General features: G+C 41.2%; 1 protein-coding gene across 2 annotated transcripts in view; it reads left to right on the plus strand.

Annotated features, from left to right (window-relative positions):
* KLHL2 (kelch like family member 2) overlaps positions 1-14158 on the plus strand; it is a 200445-nt gene that overhangs the window by 169140 nt on the left and 17147 nt on the right. For both annotated transcript variants that reach the window (XM_077477161.1, XM_077477162.1), the window contains 5 exons: positions 1610-1727; positions 5938-6135; positions 7862-7963; positions 10469-10597; positions 11917-12057. In XM_077477161.1, the coding sequence (XP_077333287.1) occupies positions 1610-1727; positions 5938-6135; positions 7862-7963; positions 10469-10597; positions 11917-12057 (688 nt within the window). The remainder of the gene's footprint in view (positions 1-1609; positions 1728-5937; positions 6136-7861; positions 7964-10468; positions 10598-11916; positions 12058-14158) is intronic.

Genomic DNA, 14158 nt, shown 5'->3' on the forward strand with positions numbered 1-14158 from the left:
GGTTAAAAAAAAAATAAAAAATTAGCGGGTTTACTACCGCTTTAAGTTCAACTGATAAAGAATGTTTTGATTCTTGGCAGACTAACCAGTTTTTCTCTTCCTTCCTTTTGAGGGCTGTGGCTTCAGAAGAGCAGAGAGAATTCTCTGCATAGAAAGAATTGTGAAACACTTTAGTCAAGATCGCAATAACGATTCTTTACGATTAATTGTGCAGCTCTAGGCGGAGGTGATCAAATACCACCAAAAGAAAGCTTCATTTGTGGGGAAAAAAAGATCACTTTTGTTTGGGTAGTGCCGTATCGTCAAAAATGCTCTGGTCATTAACCTCCCTGGCGGTATGATTATTTCGGATTTTAGGTGCTAAAAGCGGTACAATTATTTTGCATGAAAATTTGGCATTTTATATTGTAGTCCTGTAATTCTTAGGAATAACTCTCTTAAATCTGTTCAAACCAGAGTCTAGCAGACATCCCGGGTATGATAAAGTTTGAAAAATGAAATCATAAATTATAATATAATAAATAACTATAAATAATTGTACCAAATAATAATATAACAATAATAAAAATTATTCAATAATGTAATCAAATCAAAAACACTGAAATTTGCTCAGTTGCAGAATTGTCGCTGTCATTACTTTTCAATATTTGATGACAGATCTCCCCACAAATCGCTATCCCTCAATTCTGCAAGTGATTCTAATTTATTATCGCTGTTTTCTAGCTGGTCTAAAATCATTTTTGATGTAAAGTGACAGTTTTGGTTGCTATGGACAATCTCCAGTTTCCAGGCAGAAAGAACAGTTTTTATAATATAAAACTGCATGCAGGACACTGCACAGACCACTAGGGACAAAGGGGATGTGAAATAATTACATACAGCAATGTAATCTGTAAGATTACATTATACTGTATGTATAGTGTGCGTTTCACTTTTTGAATTTGGCGCCAATCTCCGTCCCTGTGCGTCGCAATGCCCGCAGGGAACGGAGCTCGGCTCTGTGATAGATCCGGCTTGTACAGCGGGGGGACATCGCTGGACCCAGGGGAGAAGGTAAGTAATCTCCTCCTGCATTCAGCGATGCGGTCCCGAGTCTGGCTCGGGGTTACCGCTTTTGGTACAAAACTTCCACCCGAGCCAGACTCAGGAACACCGCCAGGGGGGTTAAGGGGGTAAATCTTTCCGGTGCTGAAGTGGTTAAGAACTGCATTTTGAATTTACTAGGGTTATCTTTGTGTAGTAATAATGTATTTAATTATCTGAATCATTTAAGTGAGACCTACTACAGGACTACTTTTTCCCAGCACTGTATATACAAATCCAGAATCCTTTGACCTTCGGACAAGTCCACTATTTGTGAAATGCTGTTCCTTCCTGTCCACCGCGTCTGGCATACTACCACTTAGACAATGATTCTGAGTTGTATGTGTTATTATAGCGTGTGTATACACTAATAAAACATGGTAAATACATTACACATGACTGTAACATACAATGCACACGAGCTTGCTTTGCCGTCACTGTTTACTACCTACTGCTTTACATAGTTCACGTGGAAAGCAGTAGGGGAGAAGATGTTGATCACATTCTTTCTTTTTTATTTCTGCAGTTAATGGTGGTAGTTGGAGGTCAGGCTCCAAAGGCGATTCGCAGTGTGGAGTGCTATGATTTCAAAGAGGAACAGTGGCACCAAGTGGCTGAATTACCATCAAGACGATGCAGATCAGGTTTGTTCACCTGTATTCCACAGTCCTGTCTGCTGTGAACCCTGACCCAGACAGTGGCTTCAGTGTGACCATGACTGTTCGGGAAGGGCTGATCATTTAACTGTTTTCTTACTAGAAGTGTATTTAAAGTGACAAAGCAAAATTCTATTCAAGTATGTATTGTTGGCTCTTTCTATTACTCTAAAGCAGGGGTCTCAAACTGGTAGCCCTCCAAGCAGAGGCATGATGGAACTTGTAGTTTCGCAATAGCTGGAGGGCCACCAGTTTGAGACCCCCTGCTCTAAAGCCTCGTACACGCGCTTAGATTTTCTGATAACTGAAGTCCGTTTTTTTTTTTTGTGGCATGCTAGTCTCATGTCGAAAATGAAGAGGTTACTCACAATACAAAAATTTTCGTACGACAGAATACAACTTCAGAAGTGTAGTAATATGTTGAATAGTTTTGTATGTATTCTTTCGTTTCTGAGCATGCGTAGTCTTGTTCTTACGATTTTTTTTCGTATGAAAACCATACTACTTAAACAAAAATCGGACATGGAGTTCACATCCAACAAAAATTTTATAGTCTGCACATTCAGCTTTTGTCTGACGAAAAAGTGAAATCTCCTGTTGAAAACGCTGTACTAACGATCCGATCCAAAAATCGGCAGTCAGCTCTTGGTACGAATTTTTCCATCCAATTTTCGTATCGTGTGTATGGGCCTTTAGACTGTTACATTCCTTCTCCAAGGTCCCATTGTATGCAAGAACGTAGCTACCCTCACTTGCTCAATCCTGAGGTGAACTGAATTATAGACTATGGTAATTGTATTGTGCATAGAGCAGTGCAACCAACGTGCAATCCTCTTTACAAACAAATGGAAGTGAGGGGGGAATAAGAAGTTTGGGAGCTCACTGACGATGACAGACATGAAATATGAACAAAGCATATCACGCTATTGTGTTCACTTGTCTCAAAAGCACTAAGGCCAACCATACATGGTGCAAACTTCTTTTCTGCAATCGCGGGTTGCAGGAAAGAAATTTACGCGATTCCCCCATCAACACAGATGGTGCTGACAGGCAATAGCCGCTATCGATAATGGCAAGAGAATCTGGCAAGATGGTTGTACCCGAGTTGATCGATCAACTTGGTACATGCAGCCTGCCTGTTAACAGTTCTTACCGAACCGGCCAAGATTCTAACTGTATGGCTGGCCTAAGGCTCCATTCACTCCATTGTGCGACTTGTCGTGTGACTTTGGACACTAAAGTCACAACCCCAAGTTTTTCAATGACAGCTGTTCAAATATGTGTAACTTTAAAGAGGTTCCTGCACTACTTTGGTCCGACTTTCATGTGACTTGAGTGCCATAGACTGCAATGTAATCCCTCAAAGGTTGCATAAAATTTCAAACCTATCAAAAGTTGCACTCCTAAGTCGAGCAAGTGTAAATGGAGCCAAAGTGTAATTTCTGTCTGCTTTGTTCCTCTGTCAGCATGTATCACTTCTGACAATTTTTCCTGATGCCAGGAGAAAAGTGGTGACAGGGGAGGGAGCCCCAGCCTATTGACAGTCTCAGCTCCATTCATGTGGGGTGTAGCTCCAGCTCTCTGCACCCTTTTTTATGAACTCTGACAAGCTTATAAATTCTGGACTTTAAACAGACGTAGAGAAAAAAAACTGCAGATAGACAGGTACAACACTTTGAACAGACGTAGAAAAAAAAAAAAGGAGTGCAGATAAACAGGTACAACTTATGTAGGAGGATTTGTCTTATGTGTATCACCTGAGGTCAGTCACTTCATAACCACTTGAAGTAGTAGATGTGTGTGGATTATTTTTGAAGGATCAGTTACTGTCACTTTTAGAAAATCAATTTGCAATTGGGCACTAGAGTGAAAGCAGGCAAATCTTTATACTGAGGGGCTTTAAGTGAATTTGTTCATACTTCAAGTCTAAAAACTTTTTTCACTCTTTTTTCCAAAGTAAATCTGAAATATTGCATATGAATTTAATGCAGGATATGAAACTCTAGTCTTTTTCTCGCGTTTCCTTTTTCTTTGTTTTTATCATGTGTTATAATAAGCCTGTTTAGAGATCAATAACTTGAGGTGAAATTTAGACACAGAAGCCTTAGAGTCGGGGCTTCACACCACAAAAACGCATTCCTTATTTTAAAATACTGCTACTACCTGTTCTCTGTCTTATATCGTCAGTGTTTTTTAAGCAGTATCAGCCCAAAACCAAAAATGTTATATATAGCAGCTTACCAATCCTTAAATGCAGTAGCCGCATTACTTTCTTTTTTTAGGCTTCATTTCCTCTATTTTCATCTGGTGTTCAGTAATGGGAGAAGCAATGGAGACACCTTTGTTAGATGCACAAGTAGATTTAGATGGACTGGGCCTTTTTAACCACTGAGCCTATTCTGACACTTCAATCCTACATGTAAAAATCTATATATATTTTTCATAGAGCATCAATTTGGGGGGGGGGGGGGGTGGTGATGTGAAGGGGCAGAGGATAGTACTCTGTGGGTTGATGCTGTAAGGGGGGGGGGGGGGCAGGCGCGGATACATAGGATACTACTATGGGAGATAATGTGAAGGGGGAGCAGAGGATACTACTGTGGGAGATAATGTGAAGGGGGGGCAGAGAATACTACTGTGGGGGTTGATGTGAAGAGGGGGGGCACAGACACAGAGGATACTACTGTGGGGGTTGATGTGAAGGGGGGGGCGCGGACACAGAGGATACTACTGTGGAGGTTGATGTGAAGGGGGGCGCAGACACAGAGAATACTACTGTGGGGGTTGATGTGAAGAGGGGGGGCACAGACACAGAGGATACTACTGTGGGGGTTGATGTGAAGAGGGGGGGCACAGACACAGAGGATACTACTGTGGGGGTTGATGTGAAGGGGGGGGCGCGGACACAGAGGATACTACTGTGGGGGTTGATGTGAAGAGGGGGGGCACAGACACAGAGGATACTACTGTGGAGGTTGATGTGAAGGGGGGCGCAGACACAGAGGATACTACTGTGGGGGTTGATGTGAAGGGGGGGGGCGCGGACACAGGATACTACTGTGGAGGTTGATGTGAAGGCTGCTTTCACACTAATGTGCTGCACTATACCCACACTGTGGGTTTGGTGCACTTTCTGAATGCAGGCATTTTGGTGTGCTTTTAGAAAGTGCACCACACCTGCAGGATATAATTCGTCTTGGGCAAAGTGCAGCTAACCCAGGAAAGTCGCAGATGCACTGCGCTGCACCCACAGTACATCAGTGTGAAAGCAGCATTATATGGGGCTCAGAACTGTAAAGGTTCATTTATGTTTGTTTTTTTAATTTTATTTTTACCACCCCCATCCCAATTGCACCCTCTTTAATTGCAATGACCCTGTCATGGTTGGTGGTTGTGGCACCTGCCAAGCATGACTTATTAAAGTGAATGAGGCTGCTCTGCAAATGTCCTGCAACCCTGTGCAGTACAACAAACTATCACGACACAGAAGCAAGCAGTTTAAGGGCACTTGCACAGTGGCCCCATTTACTTGAATGTTTCGTGATTGGCAGGCGGCAGCACCCACCAAAATTAACAGGGAGCTTAATTCCTGCTGCAGCATGTGTACACCTTTGGCTGCTGCCTCAGCAGCTGAAGGGGGTAGGGATTGGGGACGGTAAATCTGTGACTCAACCACAGGGTTTAATTCAAACCCCAAACGTTGTGTGAACGAGCCCTAAGGGTGCCGCTGCGGAATGCAAATAAGCTGCTCCTCTGAAAAGCGATCCGAGTGTGTTTTGACAGCTGGTGAGGTGGCGATATGTAGCCTCCTCTCTACCTGATTTAAGCTTATGATTGACATGGAATGCACGTGATTGCGGCACGGTAGTACAGCAATTAGAGGTTTAAATCAGGTGTGAGGGGGGCAACACTGTGTCCAGTGATCTTTGACTTCTCCCTTGTTCAGGTAGATGTCCGCCTCTTTAAGGTTGCCTACCCCGATTTACAGTATATGCAGTTGTACACAGATAGCAGGACTCTGCCAAGTGCTTATAATTAACTCACTGCTTTTCCTTGCGATGTGTTAAAGACCACAACGACCACTGAAACTTCTACTTTACTGTACACACAAATATTCCCTGTGGGTTTTGCATTTGTAGGTAGTAATGTTGGCAAGTTATAAAAGTGATATGACCATTATTAATGGCTGTTTCTGCAGGTGTGGTATACATGAATGGGCATGTGTTCGCTGTTGGTGGATTTAACGGTTCACTTCGGGTGCGTACGGTAGACTCGTATGACCCAGTGAAGGATCAGTGGCTAAGTGTGGCCAACATGCAGGACAGGAGAAGTACTCTCGGGGCTGCTGTCTTGAATGGGCTGCTCTATGCTGTTGGAGGATTTGACGGCAGTACAGGTAAATGCGTAATTTGGTATATGAAGAGCACTGTGAGGTGATATCAATATATAGTGTACATTTTGCAATGCAGTGTGAAAAGGCTTGCACTATTAAAAGCATTAGAAAAATGGCAGATCTCCTATTTTTATTCCAAAAGTGTAACTATATAGACAAAATGAACAAAAAATTACCTATATGATGCAATCTGTTGTTGGCATTAAAGTAGTTGTAAAGTCAGAAGTTTTTTTTAAATCTTAATACATTCTGTGCATTAAGATAAAAAAGCCTTTTATGTCCTGCAACCCCCCTAACACTTACCTGAGGTCCCTCTAGCTCCAGCGATGTTGTAGAAATGTCTTGGCCATCCGGAACCCCCCTCCTCGTTGGTTGAGACAGCAGCGTGGCCTCATTGGCTGGCTGACTTTGACAGCAGCGAGAGCCAATGATAATAGAAAGGGGTCAGACCTGGGCCACAGCTCCGTGTCTGAATGGGACCCCGTGAAGAGGAGGATCCGGGCTGCTCTGTGCAAAACCATGAAACAACAAAGTCTGGTGCGAGGAAACAGAGACGTAGATTGCACTGGGAACCATATAAGTGTCCTAGGGGAGCTCAAAAAGCAGCTGTGTGGGTCAGGACACCAGGAGAGTGGTGTGAAAACAAGTACAAACATTCAGAGGCGGCCACAACTGAAAGTGCTGAAACCACTGTACAAAAACCACTATATAGAGGAGGTAAGTATAACATGTTTTACTTTTTCTTTTTTTCTTTTTTTTTAATTAAAAATGAGACTTTACAATCACTTTAAGACAGCAGTTTTTGTTTCTATCAAGAGTCCCCCTGTAACTGTTTTATTACCTATAATCATACCAGTAGATCAAGTTTTTCTACTTTAACAGGGTGATCGTGAAATTACTGCCATGTTATCACCTATGGGTTGATTTATTAAAGCTGGAGTGCAAAATCCGTCTCGCTTCTGCATAGAAACCAATCAGCTTCCAGGTTTTATTGCCAAAGCTTAATTGAACAAGCTGAGGTTAGAAACTGATTGGTTTCTCTGCAGAAGTGAGCCTGATTTTGCACACTCCAGATTTAGTAAATAAACCCCATAATGACAACTTAGGCTTGTAAGCCCAGGTTCACACTGAGCTGCGGGAATGAAGCCATGTGAGTTCAGCTGAACTTGCATGATTTCACTCCCGCATGTCAGTCCCGATTTCAGCCGCAATTTTAGAGACATCTGTGCAGGTTTCTGAAATTGCGGCAGAAAAAATGGCAGCGCTTTACCGCCGACGCACCCGCTGCCCCAATATGAAAGGGGCCTAACGTGATTGGCTAAATACATAATCAGGGCCACCTGTGCATTTTGACCAAGGAAAATCCTTTTCCCTAGGCTACACCCCATTCCCTAACCAATGAGAGGATGAGCTCATCAACATACAAGACACCAGGAGATAATTCAACCTCTTGCTCCCTACTGTTCAAGCAGCTGATGGGGGGGGGGGGGAGTACTGCCACCTAGTAGCAAATTTTCCCAAGAGCTAATGCAAGTCTTCTGTCCTACATGTACATTGCTTTTGCTTTAAATTTTGTTTTCACACACATAAATGGATCTTAACATTGGTGCTTGAAAGCTGCAAGCCAGAAAAGATAAAGCAACATGTTAATCTTTAAACAGTGATTTTATTTAGTTCTAGATATTACAGCTCCAGCTCTTGGTAAAATTGCATATGTCTCTTTTTGTAGGACTGGCAACTGTGGAAGCATATAATTTCAAAGCCAATGAGTGGTTTCATGTTGCACCAATGAACACTAGAAGAAGCAGTGTTGGAGTTGGTGTTGTTGGTGGTAAGCTACGGTGCAATAGTTTAAAAACTTGTGCTATGGTGTAAATGCAAAGGCTAATAATCAAGTGATATAAATGTATAACTAAGGCTGATATCACACCAATGTTGAACAGCTGGAATGGTTGATTCTTACAATGACTGCATGTTCCTGTGTACAGTGCCTTGAAAAAGTATTCATACCCCTTGAAATTTTCCTTGTTTTGTTATCTTACAACCAAAAACATAAATGTATTTTATTGGGATCTTATGTGATAGACCAACACAAAGTGGCACATAATTGTGAAGTGGAAGGAAAATGATAAATGGTATTCAAAATTTTTACAAATATGTGAAAAGTGTGGCGTGCATTTGTGTTCAGCCCCCTCTGAGTCAATACTTTGTAGAACCGCCTTTCGCTGCAATTACAGCTGCAAGTCTTTTGGGGAATGTCTCCACCAACTTAGCACATCTAGAGTGTGAAATTTTTGCCCATGCTTCTTTGCAAAATAGCTCAAGCTTTGTCAGATAAGATGGATTGTGTCTGTGAACAGCAATTTTCAAGTCATGCCACAGATTCTCAGTTGGTTTTAGGTCTGGACTTTGGGCCATTCTAACACATGAATATGCTTTGCTCTGCTCAGTCTCTCTACAGACACAAAATTAAGACAACAAAATACTAATTAACAAGAATTAAACTACAGGTGAGTGTAATTATTCAATAAACAGGTATCCAGCAAACAGTTGATTATAAAAGGGCATTACTTAACAAAGAAAACCTGTCCCATTTAATGCCGTCAGCAATGATATCACATAGAAGAGAAATATCACAAGGCCTGAGAAAGAAAATTATTTCTTTACACAAGAAAGGTGAAGACTACAAGAAGATCAGCAAAGCATTAGACCCCTTTCACACTGAGGCAGTTTTCAGACATTTTAGCTCAAAAATAGCACCTGTAAAGTAAACTGCCCGAGTGCTTTCACACTGGGGTGATGCATTTGCGGCGGTGTATACACCACTTCTACACTGCCCCTGCTAGCGTGTGAAAATCTCCACCTGAACAGTGGTAAAGCGCCACTAAAACTAGCTGTGCTTTACTGCTAAAAGACCCGCCGCCCCAGCGTGAAATGGGTCTTATCAGTCAGAATACTGTAGAAAAATTGATACGAACCATCTCAGAGACATCCAGGCCATCCATGGAAGTTGACTGCAGTTGGCTAAAGGAGTAGAAAGCCAAACTGGGGTGATTGTTTCCCACGACACAATACGGCGTACACTGTAGAGAAATGGCATGCACGGGTGTTGTACACAAAGGAATGCACAAAAAGCCAGACTAGAATTTACCAGGGCCCATTCTGAAAACAAGACAACTCCTGGAACTCTGTACTCTAGAGTGATGATACCAAGATGTTTTTGGAGCTGATGGCTTCAAAACTGGCGTCGCAAAGGTGAGGAGTACAAAGAAAAATGCATGGTACCTACAGTGAAACATGGTGGTGTCCTTCTGTGGGGCTGCATGAGGTCTGCTGGTATCGGGGAGCTGCATTTCATTGACAGTATCATGAACTCACAAATGCACTGCTCTATATTGACAGAGAAGATGCTACCATCACTCCGTGCCCTTGGTCGTCGTGCACTTTTACACCATGACAATGATCCAAAACTCCTATCTAAGGCCACTGTTGCATTTCAGAAGAACAGGGTGAAAGTGATTCAGTGCTCAAGTATGTCTCCTGGTCTGAACCCAATCAGAGAACACCTATGGGGAATTCTGAAGAGGCGAGCTTCATCCAGGCTCTAAAAAAGGTTGTTCTTGAAGAATGGAAAAAGATGTTGCAATATGTTGCCAACTAGTTCATTCCATGACTAGAACAGTTGGCGCTGTCCTTAAAAATCATGGAGGTCATAGAAAATACTAGATGAAGTCGTTTTTGTTCTGAAGTGTGTTCATTTTTGCATCAACTAATTTGAGTAGGACTGAAGATTTTGTAATCTAAGTTATATTATTAACCTTACATTTTATATGAGCTAAACAAATGTTCTATAAAACTCAGTTTTGTCAACATTTTGAAAATTGTACTTGTGTTCATTGAGATATTGATTAAAATCTTACATTTTAAAGGGGATGTACTCATTTATGCTGAGCAGTGTACACCCAATACAAGCTTATATTTTTCTACAAGAATCAATAATAAAAATGATGGTTCAGGAATGTATGGTGTATCACGGTCTAGTGTCTCTGGGCACCTTAATATGCACAAGTCTTGCTGTCTGTATCTTATAGACTTCAGTTGGGATTACCAACTGATTTCCTATCCAACCAAAATGAAAATACAGTATCACTTTAAAATAGACTGAACATTGACAAATACATTTAATTATATCAATTTCAATTAATAATTGTAATTCATTTGTAATGTGTCATTTAAAATATTGGTTTTGCACGGTATTATATATGGCTTGAAAGCTAAAACCTATGTATTTGTTTAACTTCAATGCTTATGTGATATGTTCTTTTCCCATTTCTAGGTATGCTTTATGCAGTTGGTGGTTATGATGGAGCATCACGACAGTGTCTTAGCACGGTTGAATGTTATAACCCCAGTACCAATGAATGGACTTACATATCAGAAATGGGCACACGAAGGAGTGGTGCAGGTACTGCAAATAAAAATAGAGTAAAATTATACAGCCTATGGCTTAATACCTGCCTACAGTATTCATTTATTTAGTGTCAACAAAACAGCACACTAATAATTCTTATAGATCCCTGCCATGCAGCCCACAGTATTCTAAATACTTTGAGTTTTGCATACAATTGTGCAATATAATTAGCCATCAGTAGGCAATTGGTGTCTTTTATATTGTTATATTTTTATGGTTGTTACAAATCTTATGTTTAACGCATGCCTATAATATTTTAGTGGTTTTAGTTTAGGCAGTTATGTGGAAAATAGAGTTTAACATCGGTGGTTACAAAAGACCCGTTATGTCCATGCTCCTATGAAAAGCCCTAAGCCTTAGGTGAGAGATTTTTGCCTTGCCAAAGTAACTTCTAATATCCCCGTATTTACTATTAGTTGGTTTCAACAAATGAATTGCATAAGCCTAGTACACATGGGCCGAATGCCGGGTGACATCGGCCGGTTCAATCAAAATTGGCCGACATTCGGCCCGCGAGTATGGCCAATGGCTTAGAGCACCAACCAGAGTGTTCTGGCGGGGGGAGCTGCCGCCCCCCCCCCCCCCCCCCGTCTTGTTTGTTGATGCACGGGTGCGCAGTCATGTTGGAACAGGAAGAGGCCATCCCCAAACTGTTTCCACAAAGTTGGGAGCATGAAATTGTCCAAAATGTCTTGGTATGCTGACGCTTTAAGAGTTCTCTTCACTGAAACTAAGGGGCCAGGCCCCAACCCCTGAAAAACCACCCCGCACCATAATCTCCCCTCCAACAAATGATTTGGAGCAGTGCACAAAGCAAGGTCCATAAAGACATAGATGAGCGAGTTTGGGGTGGAGTAACTTGACTGGCCTGCACTGAGTGCGGAGCTCAACCCGATCGAACACCTTTGGGATGAATTGGAGCAGACTGCAAACCAGGCTTTCTTGTTCAACATCAGTGCCTGACCTCACAAATGAGCTTCTGGAAGAATGGTCAAACATATACACACGCCTAAACCTTGTGGACCATCTTCCCAGAAGAGTTGAAGCTGTTATTGCTGGAAAGGGTGGGCCAATCCATTGTTGAACCCCTACGGACTAAGACTGGGATGACTTTAAAGTTCATGTAAAGGCAGGTGTCCCAATACTTTTGATATTCTAGTCTATATGAGAAAGACAGAGTGATAATTATTCTGGCTAACCATATGAAGATCTATGATGTGGTTTTCATCTAAAAGTTCTACTGATTAATATTTGTTTGTTTTATACATGAAGGTCTAGTTTTTTCAACTCTGATATGACTATCTGTTTTGTAGGTGTGGGAGTATTGAATGGTTTGCTGTATGCAGTGGGAGGCCATGATGGTCCCTTAGTGAGGAAGAGTGTTGAAGTTTTTGACCCATCTACAAATGAGTGGAAGCAGGTTGCTGACATGAACATGTGCAGGAGGAATGCAGGTATGTACGGATAGGGTTTCCATGAATTTGGAAATGATTATTTGATTTAACCACTTGAAGACCAGGCTTTTTCTGGCATGTTTTGTTTACAATTGTAAATCTGTATTTTCTGCTAGAAAATTACTTGGAACCAAACTCCCAAACGTTATACATTTTTTTTATTTGTTTTTTTTATAAGAAACCCTGGGAAAAATGATTATTGCAATTTTTTTATATAACACAGTATTTGCGCAACAGTTTTTCAAATGCATTTTTTTGGAAAACATATTTTAATGAGTTAAAAACAAAAATATATACCCCATTTTTTTTGTAAAACGTGAAAGATAAGCCGAGTAAATAAAAAAAATAAAAATTCTTCCCCAAGTAGAAAGGCTGTAATGTGACAGAGTGTGGACCACTGTATCAAAACATTAATTTTATTAATCAAAAATAGTGCCATCTAAAATCATGGTGCTGCTTACAGCCACCAAGTGGGGAAACATAAAATCTGCTTAGACAGGCAAAATATGCACGCTAGCTGTATCAATGGCACACAAGCACAAAACCTAGAAAAAAAAATACAAAAACAACAAACAGTTGGACGCCAAGTCAATTTACAGGGGACACCTCCATATTATCAAATGTACTCTATGATGGAGATCAAAAACCAGTGTGTAACACTATATTGCTCTTTAGAAAGTTATATCCATAGATCAAAGGGTCTCTAGGGCCGCGGCTGCTGTATACAACATGTGCTTAAATCGGTCATTAATAAATGGAAGTGCTGCCGATCAACCTCAAAGGGAGAGGCAAGGGAAATGGTATAGGTGTTTGAGGGACTGGGTGTGGGGATTGGTGTTGTTACTTCCCTCCTATAGATCCCGGTACTTCACATGTGGTCTAGACAGACCAGCAGCCAAGGTGACGTTCATTATCCCCCTCCAAAGCCGCAAAATCCCCTTGTGTGCTCTCCAACACTGTAGGGGATAAAGTTATGTCAGATCGGTGATGACATCAACGCGTTTCGTGTGCATTTGCTTAGCTTCATCTGGACATCGGGTGCATAGCCGAGGGCTCCCTTTCAAAGTATCTTTAACTCAGATAGAGCCACCCCTATTCAATTATTTTAAAGGAGCTGTTGGGAATCTTCTCTTGTGATCAGTCAAACTCCTGATGTGGCCCACAAAAGGGAGACATGCTTACAAAGCAGAAGTTACAGTAAGAGTCCCACTGAAGAATGTGTCTTCCCCCCTCCTCATACCTACAATAATACCACCTCTACGCTTCTATTGGCTGAGGAAACATAGCGTAGCTGGTACCCGATGGTACTTTATTTTGGCTATCAGGGTTTCCTGTACAATCTTATGCTACCATATATAGTAAAGCATAATCCTACTTACTATGGAGTTAGTTAAGACAAAACAATACAAGTTAATACAACAATGTCCTCAGAAGTAAGTTTTAAAAATCAGTCTCAGGAATATTGTTTTTCTAATAGTCACACAATAAACATTTCTAACAGAGCCTACTGTGTTATGTCATACTGTGATCATGTTAAAGGAAGTATTAGCAGTTTTGATTATGACATTCAGGTTTTATTTTCATTCCACATTTAGGATATGAAAGCTTTGGGGATGATTAAGATCTTATATCAGCTCAAGAAATATATTGAGGGAGTTTTGATATTCTGTTCATATAATTGTATATAAACTAGATTCATTAGAGGGGCCTTGTCCAACCAACATCTGCTATTGATCTCTTTGCAGACAGGTGGTCAGAACAATTATAGTGGAGGGGGCAAAAGGACCACACACATAAACCAGACAGAATACAATATACATCAGATATTGGTCACACTACCAGAGATTATATGAATAGATATTCATAATCTAGCAAAGAGACTAATGTATATAATGTTTACACATGCCATGTATATGCATTTTGGCGGGTAGGGAGAACACTACTTATATGTGCGGACCCCCTGAGGTTGGGAACTGCTGAAAAGCTACTGATGGAGAATGGGTGGTGAGATTGTGGTTATTTTTCTAAACAAAACTGGAAATTTATTTCAGTGTTAAGGCCTATTGGCATAAGTGACTTCAATCTGTATATCCACCACTTT

Source organism: Lithobates pipiens, unplaced genomic scaffold (assembly GCF_037356315.1).
Source record: "Lithobates pipiens isolate NorthernLeopardFrog02 unplaced genomic scaffold, aLitPip1_a1.2 Scaffold_13, whole genome shotgun sequence".
NCBI lineage: Eukaryota > Metazoa > Chordata > Amphibia > Anura > Ranidae > Lithobates > Lithobates pipiens.